This window comes from Hylaeus anthracinus, unplaced genomic scaffold, assembly GCF_026225885.1.
Source record: "Hylaeus anthracinus isolate JK02 unplaced genomic scaffold, UHH_iyHylAnth1.0_haploid 11994, whole genome shotgun sequence".
Lineage (NCBI taxonomy): Eukaryota > Metazoa > Arthropoda > Insecta > Hymenoptera > Colletidae > Hylaeus > Hylaeus anthracinus.
This window is the reverse complement of record NW_026534341.1, coordinates 1,406,559-1,421,023: the sequence shown is the minus strand read 5'-3', so window position 1 is coordinate 1,421,023 and position 14,465 is coordinate 1,406,559. Positions and strand designations below refer to the sequence as shown.

Below are 14,465 nucleotides of genomic sequence, written 5' to 3'. Positions count from 1 at the left end.
ATATACATGGCTATATTTCGCGTATACCGCCTTCGCGTTCAGCAAAGTTGTGTTATTTCGGTACGGCATCGGTTAAAGCAGCCTCGAGCGATTCATACACACAATTCGCACGAGTCGACGACGCGACGCAAAGCGACGCGACGCGGTCGAACAGCTATTAAAACAAAAAAAAAAAAATAGTATTAAAAAGTACGAATACGATAAAGAATTGTTATGACATCGCTTACGTACACGTAAAAAAAAAATTAATTTTCACGCTCTTTTCACATTTACCGGTAGCCGTCTACCTATTACCTACTACCTACCATTTCACCTTAGTTTTAGGAGCAAATAAACGGTCGTGCGACTGTGCTACTATGCCAGAATCGAGAATAGCATCGGTCAGGCGAAATACCGGAATACCAGACGTTGATCGAATACTGCTTATGGAACATAGACAGATCATATCTGTTAAAATCTGGGCATACCCAAATTTTTATTTAACCATACTAAGAGGAAAACAGACGAAAATGTATGTACATTACGAAAAGGTAAAAGATTTTGTGGATTGAAGGATTCCCACCGATAGAAATCTAATAAACCCTTATCTTTTCTTTAGAGAATATAATCGATATCGATGTAGAGCGCCTGTAGGCTGGCTGCACACCAAAGAGCGAACGCGAATGCAAAGCGCACCAGTTACCTTCGTTCCTATTCATTGTCAGTCTTTGTTTTCGTATTTTGTTTACTGTCCTCATCGAATAGTTCGCGCGCAGACAATCAATTTCAACCAGAAATAGAAAATGTAGAAAGAAATGTTCTAGAAACAAATTGGCCTACCATACCTCGTTAAAACGTTTCGTGTAGGAAACATTTGTACCCATATTTGTCTACCATGTTCTTTAGCTCGAAATTCGTAACATACGATCTCCATTTGTTTTTCATTTCTTCCCTTTCGTACGTAATTACGCGAATGTACAATTGCGTACTCTAGCTGACTTTACCTAGATAAAGAGCACATACAGAACCAACAACTATGTACCGTATCACACGGAACAGCTGTTTGATGCGCGCGGCTCGAAAATTTATAAGATGTCGCTACATTCGTTGCCCTTGCTTTGACTTTGACGAGACAAACCGTATCGGCGATACGAGATTTACGAAGGTAGTTAAGAACGAGAATTCTCTGACCAAGTCGTACACCTCACAGAGTTTAACGCATTTAGGGATCGTTCTCGATATACTACAAATTGAAAGTGAAATAGTAACAAGGACGGTACATTCAAAATCTAAAATCATGGGGTTGAACAAGCTCAGCATCGATAAAGTGGACCTTACAGATAAACGTGTTCTCATACGGTACATAGTTTTCTACTTTCTACTTTCTTCAACTTACAAACAATTATTATGTGATTCGTATGAGGATAGAAATGTTTCTACGTATCCATTGACATTTCAGGGTAGATTTCAATGTGCCACTCAAGGAAGGCAAAATAACAAATAACCAGAGAATCGTGGCTGCATTGGACACGATCAAGTATGCTCTTGAAAAGAAAGCCAAGTCTGTTGTTTTAATGTCTCATCTGGGCCGACCCGATGGAAAAAAGGACATGAAGTATACCTTAAAGCCAGTTGCAGATGAATTAAAATCTTTACTCGGAAAGGAGATTTTATTTTTGAACGATTGCATTGGACCAGAGGTCGAAGCTGCTTGCGCTAACCCCGCACCTGGAACTATTATTTTGCTTGAAAATTTAAGGTTTTACATAGAAGAAGAAGGCAAAGGAGTCGGTCCCGATGGAAGTAAAGTAGGTGATTCGCGTAGCTCCTTCTCTTGATATATCCATTTACATTTATCCACTAGTATGTTCCTTGATAACTTGAATTTTTTTTTTTTTACAGATAAAAGCAGACAAAGATAAAGTTGTGGAATTTAGAAAATCATTAAGAAAACTAGGAGACGTGTATGTGAACGATGCATTCGGTACAGCGCATCGTGCTCACAGCTCTATGCTTGGTGAAGGGTACGAAATAAGAGCAAGTGGTTTCCTTTTGAAAAAGGAATTGGAATATTTTGCTAAAGCTCTGGATAATCCTGAAAGACCTTTCTTGGCAATACTAGGAGGTGCAAAGGTTACAGATAAAATACAGTTAATAAATAATTTACTGGATAAAGTTAACGAAATGATCATAGCTGGTGGAATGGCATATACTTTCTTAAAAGTAGCTAAAAATATGAAGGTAAGCGTTTCGTTATTTCATTTTATCAGTAACATAAATTAAACGTCTAAACATTTTCTTTATGACAGATCGGTAATTCATTATTCGACGAAGAAGGCGCAAAAATTGTTAACGAGATATTAGCGAAAGCCGAAAAGAACAAGGTTCAAATACACTTACCCGTCGATTTTGTAACCGCGGATAAATTTGCCGAAAATGCAGCTGTCGGTTCTGCTGATTTGGAAACAGGTATACCTGATGGTTGGATGGGCCTTGATGTTGGACCAAAATCAAGAGAATTATTTAGCGGTGAGTATTGGCATTCTTTCTCTGACCTATTACTTTATTTTATTTTATTTTATTTTATTGAACGTATTTCGATCGTTCGAATACTACTGCATAAAAATATCTTTCAATCTAAATTCTTCAATTTGCAGAACCAGTCAAGAGAGCGAAAATTATTGTATGGAACGGTCCAGCAGGCGTGTTTGAATTTGAGAATTTTAGCAAAGGCACGAAAAGTTTAATGGACAACATTGTGGAGGCAACAAAGCGAGGTACCATTACTATAATCGGAGGTGGTGATACAGCCACGTGTGCTGCTAAATGGAAAACCGAGGATAAAGTAAGCCACGTAAGCACTGGTGGTGGTGCGAGTTTAGAACTACTCGAAGGAAAAGTATTACCCGGGGTTGAGGCACTTTCACCTCCGTAAATTCCAATCATATTAGCGACATCTATGTACAAAAAAATTCATTGATTACGCTTAATTACCAAGTTGGTATTTGATGTAATGGTATTGAATGTAATAGATAGTATACTTGATAATCCTAGAACGGCGTCGTATTAAAAAAAACTCGCGTTATTATCACGTATACGACACGAGTTATATCGATACGACGAGAAAATGTCAGATAGATCCAGGTGTTTCAAAATTACGATTAATATTAGACGTATAACCTATTGTATAGGGTTCCGCAATCGCATAGCGCCCTTCGCTTTGCGTTTAATGCTCTGTTATCGTCATCTTGAAATTCATACCAATCATGTTTCTCAACTTGTATTTTTTAAGCAAACCATTATATAAAATTATTTACTTAAAATTAATATGATATAATAATTAGAACGAATATTTTTCTTACGTTGGGCATAGCAAACTATCTTTCACCAAACTGTTGTGCTGATATTACAAGCAAAACAAAAAATCGTAACGAGCAAATACCAACAAACATACAAATAACACGTTATTATATTTATATGTAGTTACAGAATACTTTCTGTAATAAAATATCCAATGTAATTATTTAATTACTTAAAAAGCATTTAGTTATTACACCTCCTACCCCCGCCCTATACCAACGGTATATTATATTGTATCGCGTTACAATCTACTGGAATGACAAAAAATCCTTCTACGAATAATAAAAATCATATATAGTATGTATATCTGCGTATGTATGTACATCTATATATGCATATATAATATATATGTATATGTATATGCATCGTATAACGCATATATACGATGTATGTATCATGTATGGTTCATCGACGCGCGTACCAGGCGTAGAGAGACCGTTTCTATTTACAGTCACGAATTTTTTTCGACGATGCTAGTATAGAGAATAATAAAGTGTATTAAATACAATAGTTCACCACTTATCAATTGTACATGACTAAAACATCAGCGCATTGCAAATCCCGAATTCATTATCTCAATTTCTCTCAAATATCAAATACTTATGAAAATTGATTTACATTAAACGACAATTTTGCGGCGACTCCATGCCACGAAATAACGCTGGAATAATAGGATCGCCTTCGGCATCGGTTTGAAAAGGCATTGTTTGTTCTCCTACAAGTTCCTCGGGTAACTGGCCACATCCTTGCACTTCTTGCATAAGCGATATTATCATTTCGAAACGTTTTCTTTTAATTTCTTCTGTGTCTTCGTCTTTTTCCTTTTCAAGTTCGGAACATATCTAAAATAATAGAAAAACTTATGTTTCGCGTTACCGTTAGTTACGCATTTTTAAATAAAATATCACGAAAAAATAACTTTTTTATAAATATTACTATTGACTTACCTGTTGCATCAATTGTAGTTGTTTGTTATACCTTTCCAGCTCACTGGACGATATGGTTGTCTTCTTTTCTTCCAACCATTCCGGATACTTATCGATTAATTCTTTCAACAACGGATATAAAATTTCCTTTGATAGCAAATGTTGCAGCATTCCTTGCATAAATGGCAAAGTAATACCAGGGCCATCTTCCAAAGATATTTGTCGAAGCATTTCAGATAAATCAGCTTCACTCTATGATATTTTCATAAAATAAATAACTTTTAAAATAAAAGAAAAACTTAAAGGATTTAGCTAAAAAAGGGCTTCACACACCCTTGAATGATTATATGTATATACATACCTGTAAATTTTCAGATGTTGCCGACAGATCGTTTAATGCTCGTGCAATGGTAGATTGAAAGTCTGTACTCATGCTATCTTTGTCGCTGTTATTGTCATCCGCGATTGCACTTGCAAGTGATTGTGCCACTCTTTGAAAAGAAGCTCCAAGTTCGGGGTCGGCTCCTAATAAAAAAATTTTCAAGTGATACTAGCTCCATTTCAATGTTCCTAAACCACGTTTACCAATTTTTATTAAATTCTGTAGATTCTCTTCGAATTGCTCCGCGGCACCTTTAATAAAATCTGTAGTCCAAGCATCCTCTACATTTTCAACGTTATTCTCTCCTGTTGTAGATTCAAAAGTATCTATTTTGCTGGTATCATCTTTACTTGTTTGTTGTTCTTTAATGAAATCTTTTAAAGCACCTGAAACATTGCTGTTGTATAATATCTTATCTATAAATCTTTCTTTTTTTATTTATATTTATTACTGGATCAAACAAAAATTTCTATGAATTACATAACAATAGTTATGTAAATCGTCACCGTATTATTGTAAAACAGCTTAAAATAATTATACATTCTCGCTTTCATATTTTTACGAATAAATCATGTGAATTATTCAAAAAATATGTTTGAAAAAAGGAAGGTAACTATTTTTCCAGAGCAAGTGTTTGAATCTAAGGTTAGGATTTTTAGAATATATTTATTCGAAAGTGTAGCGTATAACAAAATTGTTGCTTACTGTCCAATAAGTCGTTTAATTCTTGATCTTCTGTTTGATTTACAAGTTTTTCATCGGCCATATCTATCGTTTTCTTATTTGCTTTAACGTCAACAATTTTAACTTAACCACGGTACAAAAGTCACGCATCAAAATGATATGCGTTTTCGTTTATCACCGTATACCTACACAAATCTTTATTTAAACATATTTAGAAAAACAACTAATTGAAATGTATTATTCTTTAAGGATTTCAAATGACGACACTTTTTATTGCATACATTTTTGCGAAATAACACACGCAATATTGATCGATATAATTAACGAAATGTAACTAAACTATTAATATAGCCAACAAGAATGGTATTTACGTTTAGTCGATTCAGTATTAATGTATTTTTCAACCAACATACCCGATTAGATTAGAAACAATCGAATGCTATGGATAAACATTAATTTTCTATTATACTTTATCACATCGATATATTCGATATACTGTATATATAAATATACAACAATGTAACATTTTTATTGATAGCGTATTATGAATGACGACGCAAGATATTTAGGGTAACGATTTTTTTTACATATTTATTTTCGACATTTTTTGTTTGCCATAGATTCAAAGTTTTATTCTCATCGATTCGTGTAGTAGTTAACCTATAAATCATCAAAATATGGAATACACGATGTACAGAAAATATGTGTGATTTTATTTATCAATAGCAATATCCAGCAAAACAGAGCTTGCCATTGCTGTTTTAAACCAGAATTATCTCTCTTCATTTGCGTCTTGCTCGGAAAAGACTTTATTTAAAAGCCGACAACATACATCTACTTGGTCTGAGTTTTCCTCTTCTTTAAGATCTTTTATACAACGTTCCAGTGTGGATTTTAAGTAAAGTTCTGGTCGTCTACATTCTTTCAAGGCAGGAAGAAAGTCATTGTTGGTTAAACCGTCGAGAATGTTCAACAACTGGTCTCTGAAACAATGAATATCATGTTTAGTTTTATAGAATTACACTAAAACAAAATGAAATTGTAGAAAAATAATACCTAATTTCTGGAAGTAAACCGCCAATGGCCAGCAAACCAGTTGCTTGTTCAACCAACCCCATATTCACTAAAGTGAGTTTTAAATCATCTATGTTTTCTTTGTTACAAAGAGAGCATAAAAGAAAAGCGGATTTAATTTGTAATTTCTTCACTGAACTTTGCATAGCTCTCAAAAGAACGGAATATCCATCGTTTATGTCCATATACTTCAACGACATGTGATTCTCGCGGACTATACCTATATATAATACATACGCGGAAGAATGTCAAGGAAATAGTTAGATTTAATAGTAATATGAATTATATTTAAATAAAGTTTTTAAGACTTTTATTGTAGTAAGAAATCTCTACTTACAAGATACAGCATACAGGGCTTTGATTCTTGCAGCTTCTGCTGGATCTGTATCTATCATGTTCAACAATATCGGAAACAGACCAGTTTCCAAAAACCTGTCTTGACAAAAGGGATTATTTTGAGCTAGTTCAGCTATTACATCTGCTGCTCTCCATCTGATGCTGCTATGAGGAGAGTTTAAACATGGACCAAATATTGAAAAGCCTCCTATTTTATAAAAGTCATTGGCAATATCTGTATTATCTACATAATCTGCTATTCTCTCCAAAGCAGTTTCATGCTGCGATGTATCGTCCTCTGGTCCAAGGTCAATTACATTTGATAAAATTTTAATACCTTTTTGTAATTCTTCCACCACATTACAACATAACGAAGAAAATGCTTCTTCCAAAAATTGTCGTCTCTATAAATACATGTCCATATATACATATATATATATTATAATTAAATACTTGTATAAGCATATAGATGATATTTATTACTTCTTCATCCATTGGATTAAATCGAGTATCATTGGTAGTAGGACCTTGAACTTGAGAATTGGCTGTTTCCGCAGCAAACCTAAGTAGTCCTTGCAAATTTCTTGGTTGCCTAGGCTGGTTTGGTATTGGTTCAAGCACTTGTGATTCGGTACTGTTTGAGTTTCGAGGACCTTCGATTGATAATGGTCTCGCACTGCTGCTCGCATGCGGTTGTTCCTGTTCATCTCTTCTTTCTCGCATATCGGAACGTTGAGAGCTGAAATAATTTTTGACAAGGGATAACCTAGAATTAATCTTGATCATCAGCAATCGTTAGTACTAGCCAAATCCATATTTATTATGCGTGATCCTGTATGGACTTGGTGGTAAATCAATTTCTTGTATACCTTTCCATTTTTTCTGTAACTTTTGTCGTAAGCGCTGCACCCATTAATCGTTTTAACCTACTTTAAGCAAAACTATATCCGATGCGATGACAACGAAAAACTCATTATGAGATACACCCTTTATTCGACATAAACTCTTATCTAGTCTTTTAATTCTTGAAATTAAGTGATTTTTTTGGTTAACAATAGGACCTGTGATATATTCGTTTTTATACGCAACGAATATCAACTATAAACATAACTTCGAGAATTGGAGATATGAATGCAATGATTTCCCATACGCGTGCGCATTAATACAAATTGCAAATAACCTTTGAAAAAATGGTAAAATTTACAGGAATCGATTATGGATTATTGAAATTAAATAAAACGAGTCTGTATTGGAACGATAAAATTGTTACTGGTTTAATTCTAATTCCAATTAAATTTGTTCACACAGGAAGAATATGGGTAATAAAATATTGATGCTTTATTGTGTTTGTTTTTTTGTTAAAGTACATTCTTTTTGTTTTCCTATAAAATTTATTTAATCTGGTTAATGTATAAATTACTCTTGAAGTTTTATTCTGTCCATCTATGAGAACAATGTTGATTGGTACACACATAATATAACCTCATTTCCTCTTCTGCTCGTCTGGTCTGTGCTTGAAAAAATACTGCCTCCCTGTGGTTACACTTTGGACAAGGATGTTCCTCTGTTCTTGGTAAAGTAGGATCCGATATAACATCCGCTACGATATGCGTTAGTTCGCTGAAATTGTAAAATTTGCAATAAAGCACACAAAGAATGAATGCTATTCATTCGTATACTTACTCGATTTCGTGCATAATTTTGTTTACGTAAATGCAATTACTGTCAGCTAGCTGCTTGAAATCACAGTTTCTACACTGAAACAAATATATAGAGTTGCAAACTTTCGTAATAACACTTCAATTTTAAGAAAAAAGAGTCATACATGATACTTACCGCGTACATTAGCACTTTGTTTTCTTTGTTTTCTTTAGGATATAACATATTATTGCATTCTTGACAAAATCTAATACCAACGAAACCTGGTCCATCGTCGTGCGTATCGTACCCAGTTATTTTTGACATGTTTTACATGTGTCAATAGTTTAGCGCCTTTATTCTTACCAGCAATTTACATACATAGTTCGGTTTGGTTATGTTCTGCTCACAGTCCTTTGATACATCGGTCGCGATACAAGCAAATACAAGTGGATACATGTGGATGTGGTCTAATACAATGTGATCAGTGATCAGTGATCAGTTGGATCAGTGATGGTCAAGGGGTCTAAGGTCGCGTGTACAAAGTTTGCAGCGCCGCGTGAGAAAGATTCACCCAACTAGAAGTAGCGGGTTTTTTTAAATTGCGTAAAAAGTTATATTCTTTGAAACGACGAAAATCCTTTGAATTACATCTGCACTTTCTCTGATTTACTTTCTTTTAAATAATTTAAGGCAATTTAAAAAACCCATTACTGTAATATACGCATCACGTATATGTACATATCCACACTTTTGTTGGGTGAATTTTTCCCACGCAGCGCTACAAACTTTGTACCAATTTTTAATACGTGAGCTTAGACACGTTCGCGATGGTCGCGTGCAGTAAGATGGATACATATACATGTAGTAGCCTTAGGCTTAGAGTTGGTTTACAAAGAAAATATCAAATGGCTACCAAACATAAATTACAAATTGCTCGGTAACTCTTGCCTGTAAAAGGGAAAGTCACCAGCTCAATTACTCTAACAAACAGCAAGCAAGTTGGTGACTTTCTCTTAGAAGAGAAAGATAACTGTGGTCAATGTCAGTGGGCGCATTGGATACATTCCGCTGAGACAACTGTTCCAACCGCAACTGTTGAGCGATTCTCTTGATTCTCGGCTTTGATTCGTCTAGTTACTTCGAATAGACGAATCAAAGCCGAGAATCAAGAGAATCGGTCAACAGTTGTTTTCATATACACTGTGATACATGAATATTTGCTTTTTCGAAGAAAGTCATCAACTTAGCATCAATCGAGACATTGCTCGTTGTTTGGTTGGGGCAGGCCTCTCGGTTGGTGCCGTACTCGACGACTTTCCCCTAGAGAAAAAGAGTAACCGTTTTTCAGCGTATATCAGCGTTCCTAACTTGGAAGTTAGTTGACTCGCGTAACCGTACTAATAAGTAAAACGTAGGTATAGATAGAAGGATTTTTGGTACGTGTCGGGGAGTTTAACGTTCGTAAGAGTTTTCAGGAAAGACAAGAGGTGCGCTAGTGTTCGCTAAGCTACCCCCAGCCTTACTACCCCCACCCTTCCGTTCGAGCTCCCCTAGCTAGTGCAAATCTCGGCGGATGAATGTTTTCTTAAGGGATTCTTCCCGAAAGCGACGCGAAAATCTGAGAGGAGTCGAGGGAGCTGAATATTTGTGAGTGAAACGATTTATTAGAAAATTTCTACTATTATTCTATTCCTGGAATCTTCAAGTTTCTAGGATTCGGTTTCGTTAAGTAAGAAGAAAGACCAAACTTGTGTTCAAGGCGTTCCTGGGGGGTGATGGCACTCACGCCGACAGCGTCTCCCACAAAGATTTCACCATTTTTCTATTGACAAAAAAATTTTACACTTCTTCGCGTACATCGAATATTTTTTGGTTAACCTGTCGGCTGGTACGCTTTGAACACGTGATTACGATAAACGCCGCGTAACTAGAGTTTGTATTCCAAGCTTTTTATCAAACAATTCATTTAAACATTACGTACGACAGATTTGTTTTGTTACACGTTCTCTCTCGTACAATGCTACCAAGTACTTTTCAAGTCTTTTTCGCGTTAACTTTTATTTTATAATCGCATCTAATTACTACTAAATTACCAATTCAAGTATTCAATTGATGTATCTACACGCGTACTCGAATATATATCGTTAATATCAAATTTTCTCAAACAGCATAGCCATATTGCTTATTATTTTGTACAAGTTATTCTGTGTTTTTCTAATCGAATTTCCTATTTACATTTAATTACATTCAAATCCATTCGAGTTCTCTGATTCTTGTCTATAGTTATTACTCTCTAATGATTTTTATCTGAATTTGTGACTCAATATTTTCCAGTTACTATTCATGGAAACTATGGAGTTTTGTTTGTAGATGAATGACGATATGATATATTGGTCGTGCCGATATTCTTAGCTTTCTTTTGTTGTATGCAAGTTTTATCACGAACAAGTTGTTGAGAAAAGATTCTCTTTAAAACAAAATGAATACCATTAATTTACTAACAGATACGAAAGGAGTAAAAATTTGGTAGAAAATTTTAACGTACAATAATTTCCACAATTTTGATTTGTTACATAAAATAATTCGTGCCATGATTTACATGATCTTATAAAAGATCATTTACTAGATCTTTTATTATGGTTTGAATGTAATCAAATTATGTATTAATATTGACAGGAAAATTGTTCCGAAACGGTACTATAATGGAGAGTGGAAGTATCTTACATACCCCGGGTAATTACCCTGGTGGAGATCGTCAGCAGTTTTGCGTTTCCTGGAATTCTCATCACGCGAACATGCACAGCGCGTTTCCTAAACTTTTAAGTTCGGAGCAGTTCGTCGATGTCACTTTGGCATGCGACGGAGGGTCAATAAAGTGTCACAAAGTGGTATTGTCAGCTTGTAGCGATTATTTGGAACGTTTACTACTAGAAATACCGTGCACCCATCCTATTATCTTTTTGAGAGACATGAGAATGTGGGAACTTCAGGCTTTGGTGGAATTTATGTATCGTGGAGAAGTATACGTAGAGCAACAGCAGCTGGGTAAATTAATGCAAGCTGCCGAAGTATTGCAGGTAAGAAAGAGAGACGACGCTAGTTTACAATTTAGATGATTTACATGGATACGATACGCAAAGTGTGAATAAATTATTACGTAAATAACTTTTTTGCCAGATTCGTGGTTTGTCCACTCAAGGAAACGACAACTCTTTGAGCGAAAGTAGTTCGCAACAGTGCGACTCTAATACTCCTGTTACTCCATCGACGACCACACAGCAGGATGAGCCTAATTTTAAACGCGAAGAAACTCAGTCCGAGGATGGAGCTTCGAACGCTAATTTTCTCGAAGGCGCAACAGTTGCTGCGTCCAGCACGGCGAGTGCTCCATCGCATAGCACTACGCCCGTTACGCAAAATCCCAACTCTTCGAACTTTATGGAGCACAGCGAAGCGTTGCAGCATTTGGAAAAAGCGCTTAGCGCTTGCGAAGCAACTCTGACCGAGACTCAGGGCATGGTCAAAATGGAGCCAGACGAGCAATTTACTCAGCAACAGGAAGTGAAGCCATACTCGATTAGTATGGTACCGAGCAGCAATTGTAACCCTAGTAGTCCATTTCCTGCAATCGAAGGTAAGAAACAAAGCTGGAAGAAGGAGGAGGGAAATGAACTTTAAAAGTATTTCTTTGATCGTTAAGTAGAGATTTTTTCGATAAAATTTTACCAGCAGATGTACGTTACGTGAACAATGAAAAATGTCATTGGAGCTGGTAAGAATCTAATAAGACGAATAAGATGAATCTGATTCGATCGTTGTGTGTTCGGCGTTTAGGTTATCAGAGACGACAAAGACGTTCGGAAGAAGAATTGAAGCAAGCTTCGGATATGGTGGCACGCGGTATGACGTTTCAAGTGGCTTCGGAAAAGTACAAAATTCCGATAAGTACGATTCGATTCTACATGGTTAGAAAAGGTATATTGCAAAGGCGAAAACGCGGTCGTGGTTCGAGTAATCTTGGCATGAATAGTCAACCGGGAAGTCCCGCGAGTCCGCCATATCATATGATGAATTATCGTTTGCCAGAGAGCCTAAACTCCAGCCTACCGTAGTGCTGTACGAGAAGTAGCGAGTTTTTAGACTTGAGTTGAATCGAACAAATTTTTTATTGCCGTATCGGAGCTGTTCCAGACTGTGTCATTCTTCCCATCCTTATCGACTCGCACCGTGTTATCCGCTTTTCGTTAAATCATTCACAACTTGCGATCACGCATCATCTACCGCGAGTGCGTTTTCGCTGCTCTACTCTACTCTACTCTAATCTACTCTTCTCTACTCTACTCTACTCTACTCTACTCTACTCTACTCTACACACATTTATTGCATTTACAAAAGATAGTAATTTAATAGAGAATAATTGACAACGTGTACGTATCGTACACGATAAGTACGATTTTAGTCTCGAACAGCTCGGCTCCGTGTACATAAACACCATACGCCAACTTTCGAACGCGGCATCGAGACGAAATGAAAATAATTGAAAACTAGAAAACGAACGAATATCTCGGGTTGTTTGCAAGATTATCGCTCGATATCGAGATATTTGAATTGTTTTCATCGAGTCGTTTAATTTAATCGAGTAACTTTCATTTGGGTACGTTTTATTCGTTTTCTTTCCCATCGCGACTTGAACGGACAAGAAGGAATGTGTGTAACGAGTGTCGATGCAGCGTTCGAAGGCTACTCGTACGGTTCAGTTTTGGGCCGTGTTCCGTTCTTCTATTTAGTGACACATACACCTTGCGTACATGGATAGCGTGAGAGGTATTTTTTTGAGTCCTATACACAGATTGCTACAACAGATTTACATAACACGGTTCATAGAGAAGATTGAACGCGTCACGCGAAGCATATTTTTACGACCGCTCGAAAATCTTTTGATAATGCGTATCCGTAGGGTAGGTTCTTTTTTATTACGTCGTATTTATATATATAGACATACACAACACGCAACGTGTGCCCATCAACATCACCAACTCGGTTGGGAGAAAACCCGCGCGTACACTTACACGAATAGACACACACACATGCACACCCACACGAACCCGCGCACACACCGGTGGAACGTGTATGTATTTTTTAAGTTGCTCTTTTTTTTTTGAACCTGTAGTATAATCTGTAATTAATCCAAAATTTCAAATATCAATTTTGGTATTATAAAACCGAATAGAATGTAATACGCCGTGCGTGTTAGGTTTGCTGGCTTTTATTCAACGGAAAGATTAAGGGAAATGAGAGATTCGAAGCTTGCGGTCTAAATGCTTATTATAACTACGATGAGATCGCAGGCTTCGTCCGCGAACAAATATTAGTCATTATGTTCAAGACTGGTAACACGTGGCTTACCTGCAACCACGTTGAATCTTAGTATACTGCAAATCTGGATCTATTACACAGATATTTTTGTAGGCACTTTGTCGGGGAAGGTGTCTTCTTTCTGCCTTTGTTATGTGTGTGTCTATATATTGTATTTATTCACATATGTATACACACACACATACACGCGCCTGTACGCGCGCGCGTATACAGATTAGTACGCGAGTATGCTGGTTAGTTATCGATATATTAATATGCGCTGTGTAGTACAGTAATCCCTGTGTGGATGCCCTCGATGCTCTTAGTTGTACTAGTTTTCGTATAGGTATCTGGTAAAAGTACCGATGTTTCTCTATACATTAATATTTGAAGCCGAGGCAGCCGTGTACCATCCGACGAGGAGAATAATCGAGATGGATATATCGGAAGCACCACCGCAAATAAATTAACACCAAACGAATTTCGACCTCCTTGCTTTCGGTGACGATTACAATTACCCAGTAAGAACATTTCAAATTTTTATATTTTTCGTTATATCTTTACGAGAATATTATCGACTAATTGACGAGGTTTATTCGATAAAAGTGTATGAAGTCCAAAGACAGTCTTATTCCGACTATTTCGAATTATACAAAATTGGACATTTTTCCAAAGTGATCCGATAAGTGTATACATAAACACATGTATGATTGAACATAGTCCGAATG

At 36.3% G+C, this 14,465-nt stretch overlaps 5 protein-coding genes across 7 annotated transcripts; 2 read left to right on the top strand and 3 right to left on the bottom strand.

The window, feature by feature from the left end:
* The first annotated feature begins 1,091 nt into the window (after positions 1 to 1,091).
* Positions 1,092 to 3,507, top strand: LOC128889027 (phosphoglycerate kinase). The gene is made up of 5 exons (XM_054146316.1): positions 1,092 to 1,338; positions 1,439 to 1,787; positions 1,882 to 2,220; positions 2,289 to 2,508; positions 2,637 to 3,507. The coding sequence occupies exons 1-5, from the start codon at positions 1,277 to 1,279 to the stop codon at positions 2,912 to 2,914; spliced, it is 1,248 nt and encodes a 415-aa protein (XP_054002291.1). The 5' UTR covers positions 1,092 to 1,276; the 3' UTR covers positions 2,915 to 3,507.
* A 311-nt stretch (positions 3,508 to 3,818) lies between these two features.
* On the bottom strand, positions 3,819 to 5,751 carry LOC128889037 (peroxisomal biogenesis factor 19). Its single transcript, XM_054146336.1, has 5 exons — positions 5,353 to 5,751; positions 4,851 to 5,033; positions 4,627 to 4,790; positions 4,287 to 4,517; positions 3,819 to 4,181 (listed from the first exon to the last, which is right to left on the bottom strand). Exons 1-5 carry the CDS (start codon positions 5,411 to 5,413, stop codon positions 3,954 to 3,956), a joined length of 867 nt encoding a protein of 288 aa, XP_054002311.1. The 5' UTR covers positions 5,414 to 5,751; the 3' UTR covers positions 3,819 to 3,953.
* Positions 5,752 to 5,897: 146 nt separating this feature from the next.
* On the bottom strand, positions 5,898 to 7,905 carry LOC128889031 (hsp70-binding protein 1). Of its 2 annotated transcripts, none has more exons than XM_054146324.1 (5): positions 7,611 to 7,905; positions 7,225 to 7,507; positions 6,743 to 7,145; positions 6,388 to 6,625; positions 5,898 to 6,314 (listed from the first exon to the last, which is right to left on the bottom strand). In XM_054146324.1, the coding sequence occupies exons 1-5, from the start codon at positions 7,652 to 7,654 to the stop codon at positions 6,104 to 6,106; spliced, it is 1,179 nt and encodes a 392-aa protein (XP_054002299.1). In that variant the 5' UTR covers positions 7,655 to 7,905; the 3' UTR covers positions 5,898 to 6,103. The 2 variants fall into 2 exon arrangements, with proteins under 2 accessions (XP_054002299.1, XP_054002300.1); XM_054146325.1 differs by having other exon boundaries at positions 7,225 to 7,480.
* Positions 7,906 to 8,055: 150 nt separating this feature from the next.
* On the bottom strand, positions 8,056 to 8,870 carry LOC128889046 (DNA-directed RNA polymerase II subunit RPB9). Its single transcript, XM_054146348.1, has 3 exons — positions 8,578 to 8,870; positions 8,425 to 8,498; positions 8,056 to 8,361 (listed from the first exon to the last, which is right to left on the bottom strand). Exons 1-3 carry the CDS (start codon positions 8,704 to 8,706, stop codon positions 8,172 to 8,174), a joined length of 393 nt encoding a protein of 130 aa, XP_054002323.1. The 5' UTR covers positions 8,707 to 8,870; the 3' UTR covers positions 8,056 to 8,171.
* A 671-nt stretch (positions 8,871 to 9,541) lies between these two features.
* LOC128889033 (broad-complex core protein isoforms 1/2/3/4/5-like) lies at positions 9,542 to 13,829 on the top strand. Of its 2 annotated transcripts, XM_054146330.1 has the most exons (5): positions 9,542 to 9,793; positions 9,858 to 10,029; positions 11,059 to 11,459; positions 11,560 to 12,016; positions 12,217 to 13,829. In XM_054146330.1, exons 3-5 carry the CDS (start codon positions 11,085 to 11,087, stop codon positions 12,492 to 12,494), a joined length of 1,110 nt encoding a protein of 369 aa, XP_054002305.1. In that variant the 5' UTR covers positions 9,542 to 9,793; positions 9,858 to 10,029; positions 11,059 to 11,084; the 3' UTR covers positions 12,495 to 13,829. The 2 variants fall into 2 exon arrangements, with proteins under 2 accessions (XP_054002305.1, XP_054002304.1); XM_054146329.1 differs by having other exon boundaries at positions 9,542 to 10,029.
* The last annotated feature ends 636 nt before the right edge of the window (positions 13,830 to 14,465 follow it).